We start from the raw sequence: 22,807 nt of genomic DNA, 5'->3' as shown, positions 1-22,807 counted from the left end.
TAGGGAAGGATACACCAGAGCCAGGGACTGGGAAGCTGGTCAACAACTGGAGAATGGGCCAAGTTAGAGGTCTCAAAACACAGTATTTATAGACATTGACACTTGGCATGGTATATTTTTACATAGTAAAATTGGACCAGTGTAACTATGTATATACCATACCTGGCTAACACTCCTGCATGCTGAGCAGCCAGCATTGTGAATCCAGGAGGCTGACCACTCAGGACGGGGACCAGAGAAGGCTTTGCATTTTCTGAATGAACGCAAAGTGTTTACTGGTCTAACGAGGTGGAAAGCATGACATCACCAGCCTGCCTCTTCACCTTGTCCAATCAAAGCACGCATGGCAAAGCATTCTTTGACTGGTGCCTGTGCTGAACAGCCAACTTCCTGTGTTAGGAATGCATCAGGCCAACAGCATAGCAAGGGACCCAGAATCAAGGCGAGATTGCTGGAGTAGTGGTGTAGATATCCAGCGTCCAGGCACATCGGCCAGGTAGGTTATATACATAGTTAGAATGCTAAAGCCCGCTGTCGGCTGATGTCACAGAGCCTATCCAGGTTCTGCAGGGATCCCAAATTTAATGTTGCAATCTGCCCAGAATCTTGACCGGCAGCTGGCTCAGCCTCTTGGCATACCACTGAGAGCCTGAGCCAGTCATTCCTGTCCTCTGCATGGTCCAGTGCTCCAGTGAGCTCCAGAGGGACATAGCAATGAGCTGGTAACTCACAGTCACCAACTCTTAGCTCAATGAGGACCAAGAACTGAGCAATCAACTGTCTTTGATCACTCAGTTCTTGATATGGAGGCAAAGGGGGACAGCTGCTGCTGCAGCCATCTAGGCGAGTATATTTGTCTGTCATTTTCAATTCTCACACTTCTCTTTTAAATATTCAAAGGTTTAAAACGTGTTTAAAAATAAAACTGTTACACACAAAAAAAATGCAAACCTCTAATTTGCAGAAGCAGAAGACTGAATTTTTACTTTTTATTGAAGCAAAAATTACAAATAAATAGCGTTCAATTAATATATAACAATTTATATATTTAAAAACAAAGCTGCCAATTTTACTCCTCAAGGGCCAACAACAAGCAGGCACACTAGTATGCTTATGTGAATTAAAGCAAGGGAGAATACTGGCCCTTGAGATCTGAACAGTCAGCGCCATCTTTAAAAAAAAAAAATAGAAAATCTCTGCATATTTCTTAGCATTTACCTTTTCTATGAAAACAGAGTCTGCGATGAACACTGAAAGACATTCTGACATGTAAGCTTCAAATACTTCCTTCAAAAAGATAAAAAAATAAAGAGTGCAAATCTCCAAGATCTCAAAAAGTGCATATCCACAGCATATAAGGAGTTCAGAGTACTGCATGATGGCTGCACAGGACTGTCACGAAGGACATTTAAATAAGCCCAGTTTTTATAAGGAGCTTAGTGGAAGGCACTTTAATAGATAAAGTATTAACTAATACAAAATGCACATACCTTAAAATATTTACAGGAATAATTAACTTTAAAAAATTGGAACATTATATTAACATTTATTTAAGACATTAAAAAATACATTTTATTGCATTCCTTTCCTAAGGCAACACTGTCCAGAATTGAGACATAATAGGAAAAGGTGTTCCATACTAATTAAGGAAGTACAATGGCTCAATATGGCTATAGCTTTGGATATAGCTGTTTAGAGTTTGTGATGTTAGCTTGTTTGTGTTCTCTGTAAATTTGACATCTCTAATTTTTCCTCATATGTAGAAGGCTGTACCTGAACGATAATTCATCCAATTTTTTTCTTCAAAATCAGTACTACACTAAAGCTGGCCATAGATGGCTTGAATCTTGGCTGATTCAGCAGGGTCCGGCAGAGATTCGAACCATGTATGCACAGGCTATTTGTACCCAAGTTGATCTATCAATCAACTTGGGTACAACCAGCCTGTTGGATTTTACATACAAGTATTGCTATCGGTTAGTATAGCTGCTAGCAGTAATCACTGTGTTCTCCCAGCGGGAAAGGCCTCCCCTGCCCGGAGAACGCAATGGCTCCATGGGAGGGATTCCTGCATCAACACTGACTGTATTGATGGGTAAATCAAGTTATTTTCTTTCCTGCAATCATTCGGTCTATGGCTGGCTTTATTATATGGTGGAAGTAGACCTATCCTGTCCTTAACACAGCCATTACTCCTGTGTTTAGATTTAGGTAATGTTTAGTTTTGGTGGGGCTTTAAGTGAATGGAGCCATGCCACAACTGCCCTGCAACCACATTCATTGCACATTGTTGTGGCACTGAAAGGTGGCATTTACAGGGTAAAAAACAGGTGTTGAGGATCACCTGCCAACCACCTCTGAAAAGTAAATCACTGCAAAAGGTCTGCCACACATCTAAACTTAGCCTTACACAGAATTCAATGGGATGCATGATCATCCTCTTTAGCAATCTGCTTCATGTGTATGTAATCTACAACCATGAAAGTCTCTAATTTGGTCCATTTTGGTCTGTTGAATATATATTATTAAAATAACTTTGTTGGATCATTTTGAGAAGTTCAAAAAAAATACCCATAAGTTCCTGAGCGGCCTATGCCAATTTATCAATTACATTGATCTCAGTCATCTGAGGAAAAAAGAAAACCCCCACAAAACACCAACCTGTGATTTGGAGTTGAGGAACGGGTCAAAAATGTGTGAGTGAGTGTTGTCACTCTAAGACTGGGAATGTGTTACTAGCAGAATCACCAGGTAAACATAAAGGGAAAAAGCTTGAAAATAAAGATAGTGGGCCACTGCATGAAATTTTATTTTTCTGCCAGCCCAGAATTGGGCTTTAAATAAAAAATAAAAAAAACTAGGAACTAGGATCATTGATGACAATTCTGACCGTCCTAATGTTTGAACTTCAGAAGAGAGACCATGGTGTGTTTATTGAACACAAATTCAGGAATAAAACAAATGTATATCTACTAATCTGTGCAGTCCATCTTCTCTAAGCCAAACAGCACCTAGGAATACCTTTAAGCAAATCTTAAAAGTAAAATGGTTAAAACAAATTTAATGAATCCTACCAACATACTGTATATAGAAAGTGGAGGGAAAAAAAATAATAATAATTTTGTGCTCATAATCTTGGAAAATGACTGCAAGTCCCCTAAAGCCATTATTGGAATGCAGCATCATCTTGTGTTTACAGTATCGCACCGACAATAGCTATCTATCCAGCAATTGTGTTTGTGCAGGATCAGACTCTCATAAAATGCAAGAGAAGCACATATTATTTGCCCTTTTGGACAAGCACCCTATACTGAGATAATCTCAGCAATGGTTCATTACTGCACTCTGCATATATCAGTGGGAAAATATCAAAATCATTTTAACCTGATGACCAGCTTTTTAGTCAACACTGGTATCCTCTTTTACACCTGATACAGTGGCTCTTGTACAGAGACACCAAAAGTCCCATTTTACCACCATTTTATATTGCCAAACCACAGCAGCTAATGGGGAAGAGACTAGGTCTGTAGGCAATAGTAAGTCTACAGTATTTGTAAATGTACTGTACATGTTTAGCTTAGTGATCTTAAATAAGGTAATACAAGTCTTAGAAAAGGTACTCAACATGTCTTGTATATGAGCAGTTTACTATACTTAAAGTAAACATTAAAATATGCCGGCTGCCATTGTGGATGCCTGATCCACTGACTTCCAAACCTTTTGAATCAATATATTCAAGATCAAGTATCAGGAAAGTCTATTGACATGTGAGAAGTCCTCATCAAAATACCTGTCCCATGTCAATGACTCAAGAGTATTAAAGTCAAAAAGTCAATGAGACAGCCTGCCAACTAACATTTTCAAAAGGATCTACCAGTAATGGCACATGCCAAGTTTTTCCCATGACAGGTTTTCTTTAAAAAGGATCAGCACATCCAAAACGGATTTATATTTAAATTTGATTAGGAAGGGAGATTCTGTTGACTAGATACCTGTTCTGAACATTGCAAATCCAGCCATTATAGCGACATATCATTTTCTGTACTGGAATTCTAATCAGACAGTTTAGCAGTGAGACTTCATGGAGCAGAAGGTAAGGGTAAACCCAGCAAAATCATGCATCTTGAGTCACCAACAGGCACCGGTCATTATTCGCAGCCAAAATATCAGTTTTATGTAAACTGAACCTTCAGTTGCCAAATACATACAATCTATCACGATCCTGTTATATGGCACATTTGTTTTTTTTCTGGCTGTCACTTTCCAGTAAGAATGCACCTGAAGGCATTCAGTGTCTGATGGGGTCCATGTCAGTACAGACAATGCCAATGGGGTGTTTTTTTGTGCCTATTGGAGTTCCTTTCAATAGAGATACTGTAATTTTTCCTAGGGCCCAATTCTGCCTTAATTCTTCTCTGCTCCCTTTCCTCTACCAGTGCTGTTTCAGAGCAACCAATTGCCAGTTTCAATCACTGTCACGTAGGGGTGCGGAGTGAGAGGTATTAGCCCAGTGCAAGGTCAAACCAGAACAACATGGAGGTTACATGGGACTTACACTCTTTGCTCCTACAGATTAACAGTGTGATGAAGAGTGTTGGTAAGGGACGGTTACAATTGAGTACCACATTATGGGCAAATTGTTTCCTTTGTACATTGTTTTAATAAATATCAGAATATAGTAATTAGAAATACTATAAAATTATCAGCTTGTATGCACATATACATATGTGCCTATACAATTTTAGCTTTTTAGGAAAAAGAAAAAATGTATGACTAAACCTACTTCGACATAAAACAAAAAAAAACAAAAAAAAAAAAAAACTGTATGATTATAACAATATTAATTGAAAAGTGCAACATACATAACAGCACCAACAAATTAGTGGAATAAGAATAAAAAGAGTGTCCTATTGTGGTTACATTAGTCTGGGCTCTTTTGGGAGGTCTCCATTCCATTGCTTCACCATTGTGCATTTTAACAGGCTAGCAGAAAACTTTTCCTGAACGCTGAGAGGTAGACATCATCTGTATCAATAAAATTCTACAAAACATTTAACACTGGCAGAAGAAAGTACAAACAAAATGGTCCAAAAGGGAAAGGCATCATGTTGATGGACTTCCTTCATACTTTTAAAATATTGATCTTACAAATCACAACCATCTCTGTTTCAGCTACTTTTTCGCTAATTTAAAAAGGGAGCCGTTTCTGATCTATGACATTTTCAAGCTTGTTAGTCCTTCCTGATAAAAATATATCGTTAGTCACTTGTCTACTTTGCCACACAACAGACTTGTCAGACGTTTTGGACCCAACTGCAGTTACAGTATTTAATGGATCTTCACCATGATGGCTCTGGACTGTTTGGACAGTTCTTGAAATTCCAACAATAGGTATTTGAATTTCTTCAGCTACTGTCCTCATATCTCCAACAAACCTCCTTGTCCAGGACTACTAGATGATCTGTCCTGGCTAGAGCCAACAGGGGATCCTTCTGTTGCCACTGGTCCTTCTTCTCTTGGTCCTTCTACAGAACCTCCACCACCATCACCCTGAACACCACCTTCCTTTGTTCCATTTTGCTCAGCATGACTCCGCTGATGCTTGCTTAGGTGATCACTGCGTGTAAATCTTTTTGCACAGAGAGGACACGTGAATTTTTTCTCACGAGTGTGGGTGCGCACATGACGCTCAAGCTCATCACTGCGTGTGAATCGTTTTCCACAGAATAGCCAGTTGCAGACGAATGGCCTTTCTCCTGTATGCCAACGTAGGTGAGCCTTAAGATGAGATGCTTTGCCATAGACCTTACCACAGCCTGGAATATGACAGCTATGTACAGGTTTTCTCTTCAGCCCTGCTGCAGAAGCTCCTAATCTCTCTAGTTCTTGGCAATTTGGGCAGTCACATGATGGACGTCCAGTATTCCCATAGGATGAGGCTCTTTGAGGCTTCATTGGCCCTGGAGCCTCAAGCAATGGACTAGCAGTAAGAAGTTTTGGCTTGTACATATCTGGCCCTAGTGAGTGCTGAGATTGTGATAGAATATGAGCAGATGGGGAAGGACTGGATGAAGGAGATATGGATGGGAATCCCACAGATGGATACGTGGCAGGTGTCAATGTGGTGTATTCAGCAGTGTACTGGTTGCTCATACCTGCTGGGCTTGTCACAGGTGGCATAGATGCAGCTAACCCATCTGGTTGTTGCTGGTTGCCGAGCCAGTTGCTATTAGGATGCATATCCCACCAAGAGCCTCCTGTTCCAGTGGGTGAACCAGAGATCCCAGGATGATGGATTCCGGTTTTGTACCATGAGCTGTAGGGATGTCCTACATCTAGAGAGGTGTATACTCCTGGAACACACTCAGCTGTTGAAAGACTCTTGGGCTCCTGGCATCCTGAAGAAGAGAATGAATGGGAAAAGGAGGTGTAGTCGCCACCATAACTTGGAGCAGGTGGTGTCCCACATGGTGCCATTAAATTGCTTCCTCCCAAGTATGTAGAAGAGTATCCATCCATTAGTTTAGTTGCACTAAAGTCATTTATAGGACTATAAGACTTTTTTGGTCCAGATTTCAATGATGGTGGAGGATCCCTAATAGGACTTGAACCTCCAAACTTATTGCAGGCAGCAGTTAGCATTGCTAGAGGACTTGATACATATCGAGCTTCTTCCTGAAAAATAAAAATAGAATTCCTCTTATGAACATAAAATACCAGGCATAACATTCAATGTCCCAAATACCAGAATAAATACTAGACTGTGTTGTAGAGCTACTTATCTCTGCATACACTCTGAAGCAATAGTACAGGTCATCCACACCAGACACTGAAATGTTCAGATTACAAGAACATAGCAATGGAATAATATTTTCACAAAGGTAGCATAATTTGTCTAAACGTGGATGTGGCTTGAAGTAGAAGGTCCTTACAACCATAGATAGAACTTGGATTTCATCTAAATTTCATTTTCCATCACATGGTCTACTAAACATGGATTTATGGATGCTTATTTGTTATCCATGGAAAATCCAATAGAACCACCATGTACTTTGTTTACAGAGGTAATATTCTGTAATGTTTGATGGCAGTGCTTTTGGTCACTTGGGTTTAGAAACTGTGGCATATACTTGTTTTATGGTTAAAATTCACACAGAAGTGTCTCTGTATGTACAAGTATTCAGTGTCTCAGGGGTAAGCTCTGCTAAACAACCGCTACCACAGTCCACACACTGCATTAGCAGAAATAGAGTTTAAACACTGACCTAGCAGGTAATAAAAAAATAAATATATAAAGAATTGTATAAATAAATATTATATATACACACATATACATATATATATATATATATATATATATATATATATATATATTACATATTTTTACATATACAGTTCATACCCATAAATGGAGTAAATTTCCCCAACCGGGAGCACAATTATTTATTTTTGCACACTTGCTGAGTGTGGGGTTATTTTACCTGTGATATACTGTACATACTCCTGTGACCATATCCTTTTATATTAGTATATTAGTCCATTATATATTGACTCTCACCCCACTGTCTAGTTAACCCTTATAACCCCAGCCTCTCCATGATAGGGATCAATTCCAGATTTCACAGTAGTTTGCCCTGACACTGTAATCTTGTATCAGCCCTGCTCTAATCAGAATAAGGTTGGCCATACATGTTCAATTTTCCTTTAGATTTACCTTAAACTATGTAGTGCAAGGGCCTGCCTTGTTGGATACGATTGAAAGTTATTTAATTTTGGCCTCATATTATATGGTTTTTGGTAAATCTAAAAGAAAATTGTACAAGAAAATTGAACATGTATGGCCAGCCTAAAGCTTGGTACACACTATGCCCTTGTACACACGGTCGGAGATTCCATCGGAATGTGTCAGATCGGAGCGTTTTGTCGGATATTCCGACTGTATGTGGTCTGCATCGGACTGTTTCCGTCGGAATATCCGTCGGACCAACTTTTCCAACTTGCCGGAAATATTTTCCGACAAAATGCTCCGATCGGACATACTCCGATCATGTGTAGAGAATTCCGATCGGACAAAGTGCCACGCATGCTCAGATCAAATTCCTAGACCAAAGCTATTGGCTACTAGCCTGAACATAGTCCCGTCGTAAGGAAATAACGTCATCACGTCGGATTTTCCAACAACTTTGTCCGACCGTGTGTATACAACAGTTTCGGATAAAATCCGTCGGACAAAATCCGACGGATTTGGTTGCTGGAATCTCCGACCATGTGTACAAGGGCTAACAGTTTTCTTTCGTTCAACTCGCTGACCGCACTGGTTGGAGCCACCATACTAACGATTCAACGTTATTACAGCGATCTACCCAGCTGAGCAGTTGTGTTCAGACAGCCCCCCGCCAGAACACTCCGCCATTAGCTGAGAGCGCTAATCGGGAGCCATTCGACTACTGGTTTTCCAGCATGCTCGTCCGACAGAAGCCGGCTTCTGTCAGACCGACTGACATGCACACGGGTCGAATGTCGGATGGTTTTTATTGAACCAGCTGATATCTCCTGACATTCAGCTCATGTACTAGGCAATAGTGATATTAGCTCTTCACATAAACTAAACAGCACAGATAGACAAATCTCCCACTGCAGCAATTGTATTCTAATAGCCGTCAACATAACTAAACAGTCCCTGCATCTGTCTGGAAGAAGGAGCTGTTCAGCCAACAATTTTTTGTCCGGTTCCTAGATTTTTTTAGTCTCAAAAACTTCTTATTAACTGATTTTAGAAAAATAAAGAAAGAAGATCATTTGGTAGAGCAGCGTACAATCCTTGTATGCTCCAAGTATGCAAGAAAAGAGATATATAAAATGTGAGGCTTATTAGGAACTAGTGAAGGCCATAACGCAGGTTTCTTGATTTTTTAATCAAAGGATGTCAGGCAGGAAGGAGCCAATGGGGTCACCCATTGAGTGAATTTCAGACAGTTCATCAGAAACGGGCTGAAATTGGCTCCATGTCTAACCAGCTTAATAGGCAAATGCTAAAATCTTGGTGAAAAGGTGAAAGTCTATGTGAAATTAATCTGCAGCCACTCGCATTGGGTACAACCTACAGGCCTGTTGTGTTTGACAACCTCTGCCTATAAAAACATGCTGGAACTTGTAGTTCTTGAGCAGAAAGAGGACCGAGGATACCAATCATTACATTTTATCTCGGAGGTTACAAATGTGAAATCTAAATTTTAGCCAGTTAGATTTACAGTTGAAATGTGAACTGTTTCACCAGAAATATTTGAGACTGTTAATCCACTTTTGTGGAACACCACTCAATCTGGAGGACGACACAACTTTCTCTGCTATTATTATTATTATCATTATTATTATTATTATTATTATTAATAACCACTAGGGATCCGCACTATAGCCGAATGACGGCTACAGCGCGGTACTGCTTTGCCGGGACTACATCTATTGACGTCGTCTCGTTCACGAGAGGCCTGCGCGCCCCCCTGAGGAGTGTGCGCGGCGCGCTCTGTGATCAGCGAGTCTATGTGCCTATCGGTGCCACCTTATCTGTGCCTATTAGTGTCGCCTTAACTGTGCCTATCAGTGCCCACCAGTGCAGCCTATCAGTGCCCACCAGTGCCGCCTCATCAGCGCATTTCAATGAAGGAGAAAAATTACCTGTTTTCAAAATTTTATAACAAACTATGAAACATGATTTTTTTATTTTTTTTATTTTGCATCTTTTTTTGTTTGTTTAGCAAAAAATAAAACTCCCAGCTGTAATTAAATACCACCAAAAGAAAGCTCTATTTGTGGGAAAAAAATGCTAAAAATGTCATTTGGGTACAGTGTTGTATGCCCGCGCAATTGTCATTCAAAGTGCATCAGCGCTGAAAGCTAAAAATTGGTCTGGGCAGGAGGGGGGTTTAAGTGCCCAGTAAGCAAGTGGTTAAAGAATACAGTAGTGCTTGCTTGAACAATGAAAACCATAATACACCGACTAGGTCTTTTACGCGTTCCTGCTCTGAGAATTAATTTGACAACACTGTACAATGAAATAGAACCCAATTAACCCCCCTCCCTCCATGTCCTGCTGTAAATGGCATTCCAGGAACCAACATAAACCTTTAAAGTGATACTAAAGTCTCATTTGTTTTTCCTCGTGTAGTGGCCACAAGCCTTTGTAGGGCGGCCTTAACTTTTTGGGCTTACCAGTTACCTCCGCTTGGCTTGTTTTTTCACGTCTAGGGGTTCCCAGGGTTGATACCCAACAACTTTGGACGCTGACACCAATAAAGTCCTTTTGAAAGGTTTTTTCTTTGCAGGGGTAACATCCAACAACACAGTCTCATATAGGAACAGGGCAAGAGTGAGGAATTCAGGCACCTTGAACTGCAGACATAACAAAGTCTCTAGTACCACCCAGAGAGTAGCCACTCGCAGCTGGGTGCTTCAAGGCTGAACAAATCTCTGGGCAGAGATTATGGCAATCAGCACTTTAATTCAGAACTTGTAAAATCTCTGACCTTGAACAAGTTGTAACTGAAAGTGAACAGGAACCTTTTCCTCAGTACCTGGAACATTCTCTGTCTCCTTGATAGTACTGGAAAAAGCATGGATTATTCAATGTCCTTCCCAACTCAGTAACCAGGCACTTCTCAGGATGCCAGCTTGTTGGCCCTCCTCCGAAGAGTCCTCCCCGGTCACCTTCACGAGCTGTGGTGTCCCTCCTAGCCAAGAACACACCCGGACACCTTGAATCCTCCCTCAGTCACTGCGCCTCGGACCAGCCGGTTCCGAGACTCGGGAACAGACGGATCCCTACCCCGGACCAGGCTGGTCTATTGGGGTTAGCCAACCAAAGCATGTTGCGGAGCGTCGAATGCTCCCGCGACCGGGACCCCTCGTGGGGCTACCCCGGTCCAGAAATCAAGAACAGACCGCTAAGGCCTCCCGAACCAACAACCCGTAACATGTGACCTCAACATCTTAAGTACCCCTCCCCAGACTCCTCAGCGGGGCCCGGCACACCCACTGATTGGCTCCAAGGAAGCTGATACCCAAAACGTCCAACCAGGCCTGGTTCTGGCCTGTCATGTGCACCTCACTGTACACATGACGAGGCAGAACTCTACTACAGCCCAGCCAAACTGATGTCAAAGTTAACCTACATAATTAACCCTTAAAGCCCATTACCGTTCTGAGGCAAAAAACTAAATTTACAATGGAATGACACTTTGTCCAAAATGTCATCCGCTACACTATAAAAATAACAAACATGTTATACTTACCTGCTCTGTTGCAGTGGATTTGCACAGAGCAGTCTGGATCTTCCTCTTCTTGTTTCCCTCTTCTGCTCTCCTGGCCCCTCCCTCCTGTCAAGTGCCCCCACAGAAAACAGCTTGCTATGGGGGCACCCAAGCCAAGTCACAGCTCCCTGTGTCCATTCATGACACGACTGGGCAAATGGGCGTACCTGTACATCCCTTTAAATTTGCCGACGTGCCACCTCCGTAAGTTGGGTCCTGGGTCCCGTGGACTCGATCGCCGCGGAGATACCCGCAATCGCCTCATGGAGAGGAAGAATGGGGAGATGCTAATGTAAACAAGTATCTCCCAGTTCTGCCTAGCGTCAGTGTCACTGATCTCTGCTCCCTGTGATTGGGAGCAGAGATCAGTGATGTGTCACACGTAACCATGCCACCCCACAGTTAGACTCACTCCCCAGGACATACTTAACCCTTACACTGCCCCCTAGTGGTTAACCCCATTCACTGCCAGTGTCATTTACACAGGAATCAGTGCATTTGTATAGCACTAATTGCTGTATAAATGACAATGGGCCCAAAAATGTGTCAAAAATGTCCGATGTGTCCGTCATAATGTTGCAGTCAGGATAAACAAATAAATAAATAAATCGATGTTCGCTGCCATTACTAGTAAAAAAAAAAAAAATATTAATAAAAATGGCATAAAACTATACCCTATTTTGTAAACTATAGCTATAAAGCTATAACTTTTGCGCAAACCAAACGTTTATTGTGATTTTTTTTTACCAAAAATATGTAGAAGAATATGTATCGGCCTAAACTAAGGGGAAAAAAAATATATTTTTTTTATATATTTTTGGGGGATATTATAGCAAAATGTAAAAAAAAGAATGCGTTTTTTTCAAAATTTACGCTTTTGTTTATAGCAAAAAAAAAAAAAAAAAAAAAAGGTAGGGGTGATCAAATACCACCAAAAGAAAGCTCTATTTGTGGGGGAAAAAAAAGGACGTCAATTTTGTTTGGGAGCCACGTTGCACGACCGCGCAATTGTCAGTTAAAGAGACGCAGTGCCGAATCGCAAAAAGTGCTCTGGTCTTTGCCCAGCAAAATGGTCTGGGTACCTATGTTAGCTGTATTAAAAAAAAAAAAAAAAAAACGCAATTCTTTTTTCAATAAATGTATACATAACTGGATTTAAAGTGGTTGTAAAAGGACAATTTATTTTTTCAAATATCAAACATGTTATACTTACCTGCTCTAGAATTGCACAGAGCATCCCTGATCCTCCTCTTCTGGGGTCCCCTGCCAGTGTTCCTTGGTTTCTCCTCTTCTTGGTAAGCCACCATAGGAAGCCACTTCCTATGGTGGTACACCTGCAGGCTTGATCCTGAGCCATGCTTTCCATAGACAAAGACACTGGGGTACAACGCTGGATCAACTGAGGGCTCAAGTAAGTATGGGGGTGAGGGAGCGATACTAATACCTAAACATTTCTTACCTTAATGCAGGCAATGCATTAAAGGTAAAAAAATGTTAAGGTTTTAGAACCACTAAAACGTGTATATTTATCTAAACTTCAGCTTTAAACACAATTTGGAGTGACCGAAATAGAGTGGAAGGTGATATATTTATACTCTAACAGAACATACGTTACATTACACTTTTATTTTTGTTTAACAAATCTAATAGTCTATATTCAGGCTCGGAATGTTTGCAGGTAAGCATTGATCCAACAAGGCAGAGCCAGAATCAAGTCTCTAGACAAACAGAAAACAAAATATTGTAAACTTGTATACAAAACCGTATTGTGTAAATGTGTGGGCGCACTGTCAGTGCTGAACTAAGAACATCTATTTGTCCTATTAGGTTACTACACGGTGTTTACAAGAATGAAAGAATACCATCCTATATATAGGTGTTCCACAAATAACATTAGCAACAAATTTCTGGGGTTTATTGACCTCAAAGCGCGGGCTAATATTTGCTAAGCCAGCGTCTGAGGCTGCTCATTATCCACAGAATTTGAAGCATGTCCTTGCTGGGTTTATACAATTTATTTTTAAGGTTTTATGATCCCACCCAAAACGTATCTCCACCTTAGTCTCATAGTGTGAATTTAAAAATATCCCCTACAAATAAACGGAACTCGGGCCCTGTTTAACCATTAAGATACTAGAGGATCTCTTCGTTTTCTTGCTCCTGGTTTTTCTTTGAATAAATATTAAAGCTGGCCCTGGACAGATCGCCTTCCCTGTTCAACAGAAGTTGATTCTTAACCCGGCTCTGTCCAGAAGGACAAGTTGGAAAACTTTTGTCAATTAATAACTGCAACCAAATTGTCTCTACATGTTGATCAGTGTATTCTTACTGCGCTGGGTGCCTCTGACAAAATAAAATGTCCCAGCGGGTAGACGGAATTCCTCCATTTATCTCGTTTGTGTTGGAGGAATCAGTTTTTTTTTGTTGTTAATTCAGCCCACTGGCTGAATGATAAATACCACAGGCATACCCCACTTTTAAGTACACAATGGGGTTTATTTGCTAAAGCTGTAAAGTGCAAAATCAGGCTCACTTCTGCTTAGAAACCAATGAGCTTCCAGGTTTTATTACCAAAGCTTAATTGAACAAGCTGGAGTTAGAAGCTCATTGGTTTCTATGCAGAAGTGAGCCTGATTTTTCACTTTTCCAGCTTTAGTAAATAAACCCCATTGTGTACTTAAAAGTGGGGTATGCTTGTACTCATCTGTTGCTAGCTTAAAGATTATACTTACTCCAACATTTCATATTCTGGATATGTGCCTGTTGCACCATGTGCTTGTGTTTAAAAAGCATCATGTTCTCTTTGTATTGCTTCCTTTGTGTGAAATACCCGGTTAACCTGCCACCCTGCTTCTCTATTTCAAACTGACCACAATAGGCATGGGAGCACATTTATCCCAGCGTGCAGGGAGAACATACAGCATGTCCACCAATGAACAGACTTGTGCTGACACTCCCCCCCTGCACAGCCATTTAATGGGTAGATCAGTGTGCCGCTGTTTCTCCACCCCCACCTCTCCAAGTCTCTTATACAGCTGAGAACAGAGATGTAATCACTTATTTAAAAAGGTATTTACGATTTTTTTATTTATTTTTTACTGTATATTTATACACAAACGTACAAATGTTTTGCAAAGTGAATGGGTTGTTTTACAAGGTAAGGGGTTCACATATTCTTTAACTCTAGCCTATTTCTGAAAATTTCCACTAATAATCTGCACTTCCTGTGCACAAAGATGCTGTATAATTGTGAAAGGACACATGCAAACTGCATAAATATTGATTCATAAAAGGTGGCCAACACACATCAATGCGGCTAAACTGATCAGATTGAATGAAAATTTAAAAAACTTAAAAGAGCCCTCATAGCTGCTATGAGTAAGCACGCCAGAATTTTCTTGTACCCTGTTATTCCTTTTTTCTGTGGATTTTTTGATTTTGTTTTGATGTGACCCACGTTGTTTCAATTAAAGATGGGATTTCAAGTCTTTTTCCAGTGTGTGGCTATCCAGAGTTTTGTCCTGCTTGTTTTCTCAAAATATCAGTGTGCATTAGAGCACTGATCGTAATTCAGATTGGATTAAATGATTTTACACAGATATATTTTATGTTTGATCAATATTTTCAGTCAGTCAATCCCAAAACTGCTTTACAATAAGGCCCCTTTCACACTGGGGCGGGAGCGGCGTCGGCGGTAAAGCGCCGCTATTTTTAGCGGCACTTTACCGTCGTTTTAGCGGCGGTCTGCGGGCGCCAGCGGGGTGGTTTTAACCCCCGCTATCGGCCGAAAAAGGGTTAAAACCACCCGCAAAGCGCCGCTGCAGCGGCGCTTTGCCGGCGGTATTGCCGCGCTGTCCCATTGATTTCAATGGGTAGGAGCGGTTTAGGAGCGGTGAATACACCGCTCCAAAGATGCAGCTAGCAGGACTTTTTTCACTGTCCTGCCAGCGCACCGCTTCAGTGTGAAAGCCCTCCGGCTTTCACACTGGAGTGACAGGGGCCGGTTTTTTTCAGGCACTACACAGGCGCTATTTTTAGCGCTGTAACGCCTGAAAACCGCCCCAGTGTGAAAGGGGCCTACCATGGGTGTTGTAGATTTTATTTTAAATTGATGAGAGTCAATCACAAACAAGTGGTCTAACTAAATTGATCACAAATCAGTACACGTATGGTTCACCCTACAATTATTAGAAAACGCCTTTCCTCAAGTTGAACATCAAGATTATTCAATAGTACCAGTTCATACCTCAGCTTTGCTTCGCTTGAGGCTCGACACTCAAAGCTTGAAAAAGTACATGAGCTTCTTTGGGACAGAATCTGCCATTTTTGGTCCTTATGTTTTCAGGGGATCCCATTGTAGTCTATATGTAATGTGTTTTTGGCGCAAGTATTTGCCTCTCAATGCAGTTACTAGTTTTTCATTGGCTAAAACCAACACTCAAGCCCAAAAACAGCCAAAAACGTGTACAAGAAGCTCAAGTGTGAACCTAACTATATGAATCCACAATCTGACAAATGACATCATGCAGAATTATAATATTAAATAAGTGGAAAAAAGACATCTCAATTAATGCATGATGGAGCTATTTTGTCGGTCACCACACATTTTGCATAGTTCATGTTAATGGAATTATAGAATGTGTGAATCCGGTTGACATCCATAAAACACATACACACAGACAATTATTGAACAATTCAAACCATCTTTCCATAACAAGTCAAACCTATTTAAAAGTGGAGTTCTAGTCATTTTTGTGTTTATTAAAAGTCAGCAGCTAAAAAAAGTGTAGCTGCTGACTTTTAATAAACACCCACTCACCTGTTCCAGAATCCAGCGATGCAGCCTCTCGAACCCTCGGCTCTCTCCCTTATCCGGCTGTGAGGGCTTGCGGCTTCAAAGCTGGGTGCCCTTTGCGAATGGACTAGTCGCGCTGCGCCTCCTCAATTGCCGGGCAATCTTCTGGGACCTGTGACATGTCCCAGAGGATTGCAAGGAGGGAGGGAGAGAGGAGAACTTCCGCTCGAGCCACCTAGACGGAAGTGGGAGCAGGTACCTGCCAACTTTGCTTTTCTGTCCCACCAATGAACCCCCTTCTCATCTGCGCCTCCCCCTGCACATATGCCCCACCTCTGAACCCCTCCTGCTCATTTTCCCTACCGCTGTACCCTCCTGCTCATCTGCTCCACCGCTGCATCCTCTTCTCATCTATGATATGCAGAGTTTTAAAAGGAAGCAGAGATGAGACTCATCTACCTGTCCTGGCACACTCATCCTGCTGATCCACCTCTCGCATCCAGCCCACGTACTTGTATGTGATGTATGGGATGTCACATACAAGCATCTGAAATGGATGCGCAATGATGAGCTCAGGTCAGGGGTATTTTCTGAAAGCAGTGGGCCTGTGTACAGGATCACAAGTTGGGCCCACGTAGCTGAGAAAAAGTGAGGCGCTCTGTGCCACAGCAAAAGTTGGATGTTATTTTCATTGTGCTGAATACTGGCTGTGGCTTAAAAGGACACAAAGTGCAGGGGGTTCAGTAGTAAATTACGCAAAGGTTCAGGAATAAATTTCAACAAAGTTCCCAGAAGCCTAACAGTAATTCCACAAACTGTCACCTGATTGTGGTTTTCTCAATCACAGTGAAATCCCTTCTTTCTGCGATTATTAGTGGCAACCAAGGGAATCAGTGGCCAATGACAGTCCTCCTCCTGGAAACAGGGACTGCCCTCCCTAGGTGAACTGCATCCAATCTCTTCCTCATCACAAAAGCTGACGATTGCAACTACAGCAAAGTTAGAGAACCAAACAACGATTTCCATCTTGTACAATGTGTGGGAGTACAGTGCCTCCGCCTCAGTGCAGGTGGGTGTGGGAATTTCTGAAATTAGAATGCATTAGTGTCTCACTGACACTCACCTGCCCTGCTGATGGGGAGGGAGTCGAGTGGCGGCAAACAAGGCTTCTTGTGCCGCTTGCGGCACCAGTGCCGGGAGTTGCCTTCCTCTGCACTAGACTGAAGATGTTCTCCTTGCTTCGTGTGATTAGGTGCCTGAGCAGCCAGCACTGTCAAATGGGAGGAAGGTGAATCACATGATTCCTCATATTCAGAAGCATAAAAAGGTATTTCTCTTCGCTATTGGCAGCCAAAACAGAAGAGTGGGGAGCAAAGGGGGAGTATAAAGTATAACTTGCTGCAAAAACCACTATTAAAAGTGGACCCGATTTGCTAAATGGCCCAAACATCAGATCCCAACTCAAGGTGTTTCTTTGTATCTTTTGTCCTTTGTGTATACATGACCATAAACCACAGCTAAAAAGGGTTTGAATAAATTAAGCATTTTAATATTTCTGTCAAATGTTGAAGATGTTCCCCAGAAAGACAGATGTCTAGAACAGGGGAAAAAAATGCTGCTATCCTGCAGGATCATCATGGAAATCAGTGCAAGGTACCAAACAATATAACGAGAACTATATTAAAAAAATTCTGAATCTACAATAAAATAAAATGTAGAGTAAACAAGGGGAATGCCGCAACTGAATTTCAACACGACGTGGTATCTACAGGGAAAAAAACTCTCAGCTAACAAGATCTCAAAGTTTAGTCACACCTAAGTGGCCTCCTATGAACCCTTGCACTGCTAAACTCTCCTCAGGAATACTTGGACTTGTCACATTGCTAGTTAAAATCGAATCAAGCATGGCCAACGTATGGGTTTTATTTTTGTGAAACTCACAAAACTACTAAAATTCCTCCTATGAAGAAGAGTTATGTTGCCGCAACAACCATAAGTGTTTCCGTCTGTTAACATGATCACAATTATTTTGCGGAATACGCACTAAAACCAAGTGGCAGACAGACTACCAATTGTCATGCATTAAAGGTTGCCCTGCATCCATGACACCTATGAATGAAATAAAGTAGGCCCAAATACAAAAAAAAAATAAAGGCAGAATAAATTATATTTTTTTTAATTATGCAATGCAGGCTGAATTTTAAGAAAACGGCTCACAAATTGTATCTTTGTGTTGAATTATTAGTAATCCCCCTTAAGCCGCGTACACACGGGCGGACTGTCTGGCCAACTAAGTCCGTCAGACAATCCGACGGACAGTCCGTCCTACTTTCGAATGAACGGACTTGACCACACACGATGAACAGACAGTCCGTCGAAAGCTTGCGCGATGACGTGTACAGCACGTACGACGGGACTAGAAATAGGACGTCCAATACACAGCAATGCAACCTTTCGCCGTGTAAATCCTTTCTGAGCATGCGCCATACTTAGTCCGTCGAACTAGCCTACTCACGAGCGGACTGTCCGCTGAAACCAAAGTTGGACGGACAATATTACGGAAATTCCGAAAAACTTCGTCCGCCAGACTGCACGCTGAAAAAGTCCGCTGAAGCCCACACACGAGCGGACTGTCCGCTGAAATGTGTTTCGGCGGACTAAGTTGGACAGACAGTCCGCCCGTGTGTACGCGGCTTTAGTTTGTTGTTTGGCCACATTAACAATACAATCACATGGTCTCTGCTAATGGTAGACTAATGTTAGAGAATTTTACAGGAAGAGCTCTCAATCTACGGTGTCTTCCTCAACATAATCTGCTAGAACTTTTCAGGTCCAGTTCACATGCCCAGTGCCTCGGCATTAATCATGTGACTAATACAAAATTATGACTGTTTACAGGATAAGTTTTGGGTTTATTCACTTTTCTTCAGTCAGATTTTAAAATTATTGCCCTAGTTTTTCTCTATAGGGCATCCTGATGTAGAGCTACCCCCTGCAGGAGCCGCTGATAGTATTAGGACCTCTGTTAAGGCCTTGACTTTGCAAAAGGCCTTAACTCCTCTGAAGCCTCAGGTTGTACCCCTTAAATCAATGTGGGTCTTGCAATTTTGCAGAAATTAAAGGTCACTCTGAGATCAGACTAGAGACCATATAGAAGATAACAGGGTATATTCTTTAGGAAAATGATGCACAAAATATAGCAGTACAGTATGGTTAACCCATATAATATACTAGCACTGTAGTGATAGAAAATCACTAAAGAACTGTACCTTGACTCAAACAGCATATGCTGTAGCCTTCCCTACAAAAAACCTACAACAGAGTGGCAGATGTAGCAATCTGGCAGAATTACCTGGGTGTATCTATGATGGGTTGGCTTTGCCTAGGCCCATGTTTGCAAATGCAAGCAATATGTAATGACTAACCGGATATTTTATACATCGACCTTAATGTTGATACTTCTTTGTCAGTGATTTTGGGGCCCTGGTGTTGTTATCGTGATTGACAAGAGTCAATCACCCCGCTTACAGAGTAATAGTGATAGAAGTATTTAATTATACACTGAGTTATGGTGCAGGGGAGTTGACTGGGCAGTTCTGTACCCAGGATGGAGGACCATGGAGGAGTCAGGCAGTTTGTAAGGTCTGTTGGGAGGCTTAACTGGCTGGATGTCAGGGCTGGGCTCAGCCCTTTCTTCTCAAAGCTGGCCGCTCAACTGTCAGCCAATTTCCAGCTCCCATCCCTCCACAGTGATCTGTTGATGATATCCTGCTTGTCAGTCCTGCCTATTTAAAGTGGTTGTAAACCCTTTTAAGTGACTTACCTATAGGCAAGCCTTATTTTAGGCATGCCTATAGTTAGTGGAAATATCTCCTAAATGTGTGCCTTTTAGGAGATATTTCACTTGTAGTGCGCTGAAGGCAGTCATCGGCGCATGCGCTGTGAAGAGACAATCCACCGTGCCGTTTCTTCCCCCAGCGTGTGCCATGACTGATGGCTCCCATGGGCATGCGTGGGAGTGACGTCACATGGCTACGGCCAGTCACACAGCCAGAGTCCATGGCCCCAGAAAGAAGAGGGGCTAAGATGGGCGCTGCCTGCAGAAACTAGCCCATTATGCTTTTAATTTGCAGGTTTTGAGGGGAGCAAAAGAGGAAGTAAAACCCATTGGGATTTACTTCCTCTTTAAGCCAGTGTGATTCATGCATCCTCTGCAGCATTTTCTGGGCTTTGCCAACTATTATCGGAAGTTTAGCCATAACTTCTCATCTCTGGTCAAGCACCTGACTGATACGGTAACCCACAGACTTGGTCTCCGGAGTCCATTAAGGCCTTTGAGAGTGTCAAGGCTGCCTCTGTTTCTGCTCCTGTGTTGGCACACCCTGATCCTACGTTACATTTTATCCTTGAAGTTGATGTGTCTGAGACTGGAGTTGGCACCCTTCTGATCTCAACGTCCTACCTCAGAGCGCTTTCCATCCTTGTGGCTACTTTTCCAAGAAATTGTCACCTGCGGAGTGCAATTACGAGATTGGTGACAGAGCTGTTAGCGATCATTTTATCCCTGAAAGAATGGAGACATCTCCTCGAAGGTACCATTGTGCCGGTTCTCATTCTTACTGGCCATAAGAATCTCATATTCTTGTCTGAAGCTAAACGCCTCTCTCCCAGAAGGGCTTGATGGGCTCTTTTCTTGTCTGGTTTCAATTACATTGTCTTATTCTTACCAGGTACTAAGAATGTAAGGGCTGACACTTTGTCACAACAATTTTTCCTCCACTTCCAAGATGGAGTCGGTTCCGGTTCCTGTGATTCCTCCTGATCGTATTCTGGCTACGGTTCACACCAGTCTCACTTCTCCTTTGGGCGACAAAATTCTTGCCGCTCAGGTCCATGCTCCTCCTGAGAAACCTTGTGACTGCTGCTTTGTTCCAGAGAGTTTCCATACTGCCATGCTCCAGACGTACCATTCTCCCAAGGTTGCTGGCCACCCTGGGAAGAATCCATTTTTTTGGGCCATTTTCCAACAATTCTGGTGGCCTAGTCTACGCGCTGATGTAACCACCTTCGGGCCTCCTACAACCCATACCCAATGGAGAGAGGCCCTGGACCCACCCGTCTATGGATTTAATTGTGGAGTTATCCAACTCCCAAGGCAACACTGTTATCCTTATGGTGGTTGACCGATTCTCAAAGATGTGTCATTGTATTCCACTTAAGAAGCTGCCCCCTTCTAAAGAACTGGCTTCCATTTTTTTTTTGGGAGATCTTTCGCTTACATGGGCTACCCAAGGTGATTGTCTCAGAAAGGAGTAGTCAGTTTGTGCCCCAGTTCTGGCCTTTTGTGCACAGTTGGGAATTCAGCTTGCTTTCTCCTCTGCGTATCACCCACAGTCTAATGTGGCCACAGAATGAGCCAATCATCCTTGGAGCAATTCCTATGTTTCTATATTTCTGACCATCATAACAACTGGTCAGACCTCTTACCGTGAGCGGCGTTTGATCAAAATAGTGCCTTGAATTCTGCTTCGCGATTGTCCCCGTTTATGGCGAACTATGGTTTCCAACCTTCCATGTTGCCTGACTCATTTGTTCCACAAAGTATTCCTGCATTAGAGGAGCAACTCCGTGGTCTTCATTCCACTTGGGCACAAGTCCAGGAGGCTTTGCGACATGCCAATGATAGGTACAGACTCCATGCTGACCACAGACGCCTGCCTGAATGTTCCTACCAGGTTGGAGACAGGATCTGGCTGTCATCTCACAACCTCCAGCTTCGTGTTCCCTCTCTGAAGTTTGTACCTGGGTTTATTGGGCCTTTCCGTATTCTTCACAGGATAAACCCCGTGGCTTACGCATTAGACCTTCCTTCTAATATGCTTATCTCGAATGTCTCCTTATTAAAATCTTTAGTCTGCAACCACTTTAACACCTCTGTGCCTCTTCCTCACCCTGTACAGGTTGAGAACCACGAGGAGTATGAAGTACAGTCTATTGTTGACTCCCGTAGGTTCCGTGGACACATACAGTACCTGGTGCATTTGAAAGGGTACGGTCCAGAGGAACGCTCTTGGGTCTCATCCTTGGACGTACATGCCTCTGTCCTCCTCCGTGATTTCCATAGACGTTTTCCCCTCAAGCCTGGTGGTCCTCCAATGGTGAGGGGTCATTGAGGAGGGGGTCCCGTCAAGGCTGAGATCAACCCTTCCTTCTCAAAGCTGGCCACTCCGCTGTTGGCTAATTGCCAGCTCCTATCTCTCCACAGTGACTCCCCTGTTGATGATACCCTGCTCGTCAGTCCTGCCTACTTAAGCCGCCCAGTCCAGATGATCTCTACCTTTGCCTTGGTCACATCTCTAGAGACGCTTTGTGTTCCTGTTAAAGACTTGCTAGGCTGACATTCCTTCTGGCTCCAGATCCTGCTTGCTGTGGGGACCCCTAATAATAGTAAAATTATTTTCATAGTATTGGTTGTCAGCACCCAAGGCAAGACAATTTGCACCCCTAACCCATGGACATTTAGCGCTCCCTTCCACTCGTACAGTATTAAAACCCCTTATGGTACATTTTAGGCTCTCTTTGTTCTCCTTTCTTCCCTTTCTCTCTCTATGCTAATTTCTTGTTTTTTTCCCCCATCCACCTCTCTAGCTGTCTTTCTTGTTCCTTATTCTCCCTCTTTTTTCCTCTCCCTTCCGTGTATTCTCTA

General features: G+C 42.4%; 1 protein-coding gene across 1 annotated transcript in view; it reads right to left on the bottom strand.

Annotated features, from left to right (window-relative positions):
• Positions 1–1,023: 1,023 nt before the first annotated feature.
• Positions 1,024–22,807, bottom strand: part of SP7 (Sp7 transcription factor) — a 32,858-nt gene continuing 11,074 nt past the window's right edge. Inside the window, exon 2 of the mRNA XM_077483850.1 lies at positions 1,024–6,675. Within this exon, the coding sequence (XP_077339976.1) occupies positions 5,419–6,675 (1,257 nt within the window). The 3' untranslated portion in view covers positions 1,024–5,418. The remainder of the gene's footprint in view (positions 6,676–22,807) is intronic.

This window comes from Lithobates pipiens, unplaced genomic scaffold (assembly GCF_037356315.1).
Source record: "Lithobates pipiens isolate NorthernLeopardFrog02 unplaced genomic scaffold, aLitPip1_a1.2 Scaffold_16, whole genome shotgun sequence".
Taxonomy (NCBI): Eukaryota; Metazoa; Chordata; class Amphibia; order Anura; family Ranidae; genus Lithobates; species Lithobates pipiens.
Note: the sequence above shows the minus strand (reverse complement) of the source record. Positions and strands in the feature narration are given on the sequence as shown.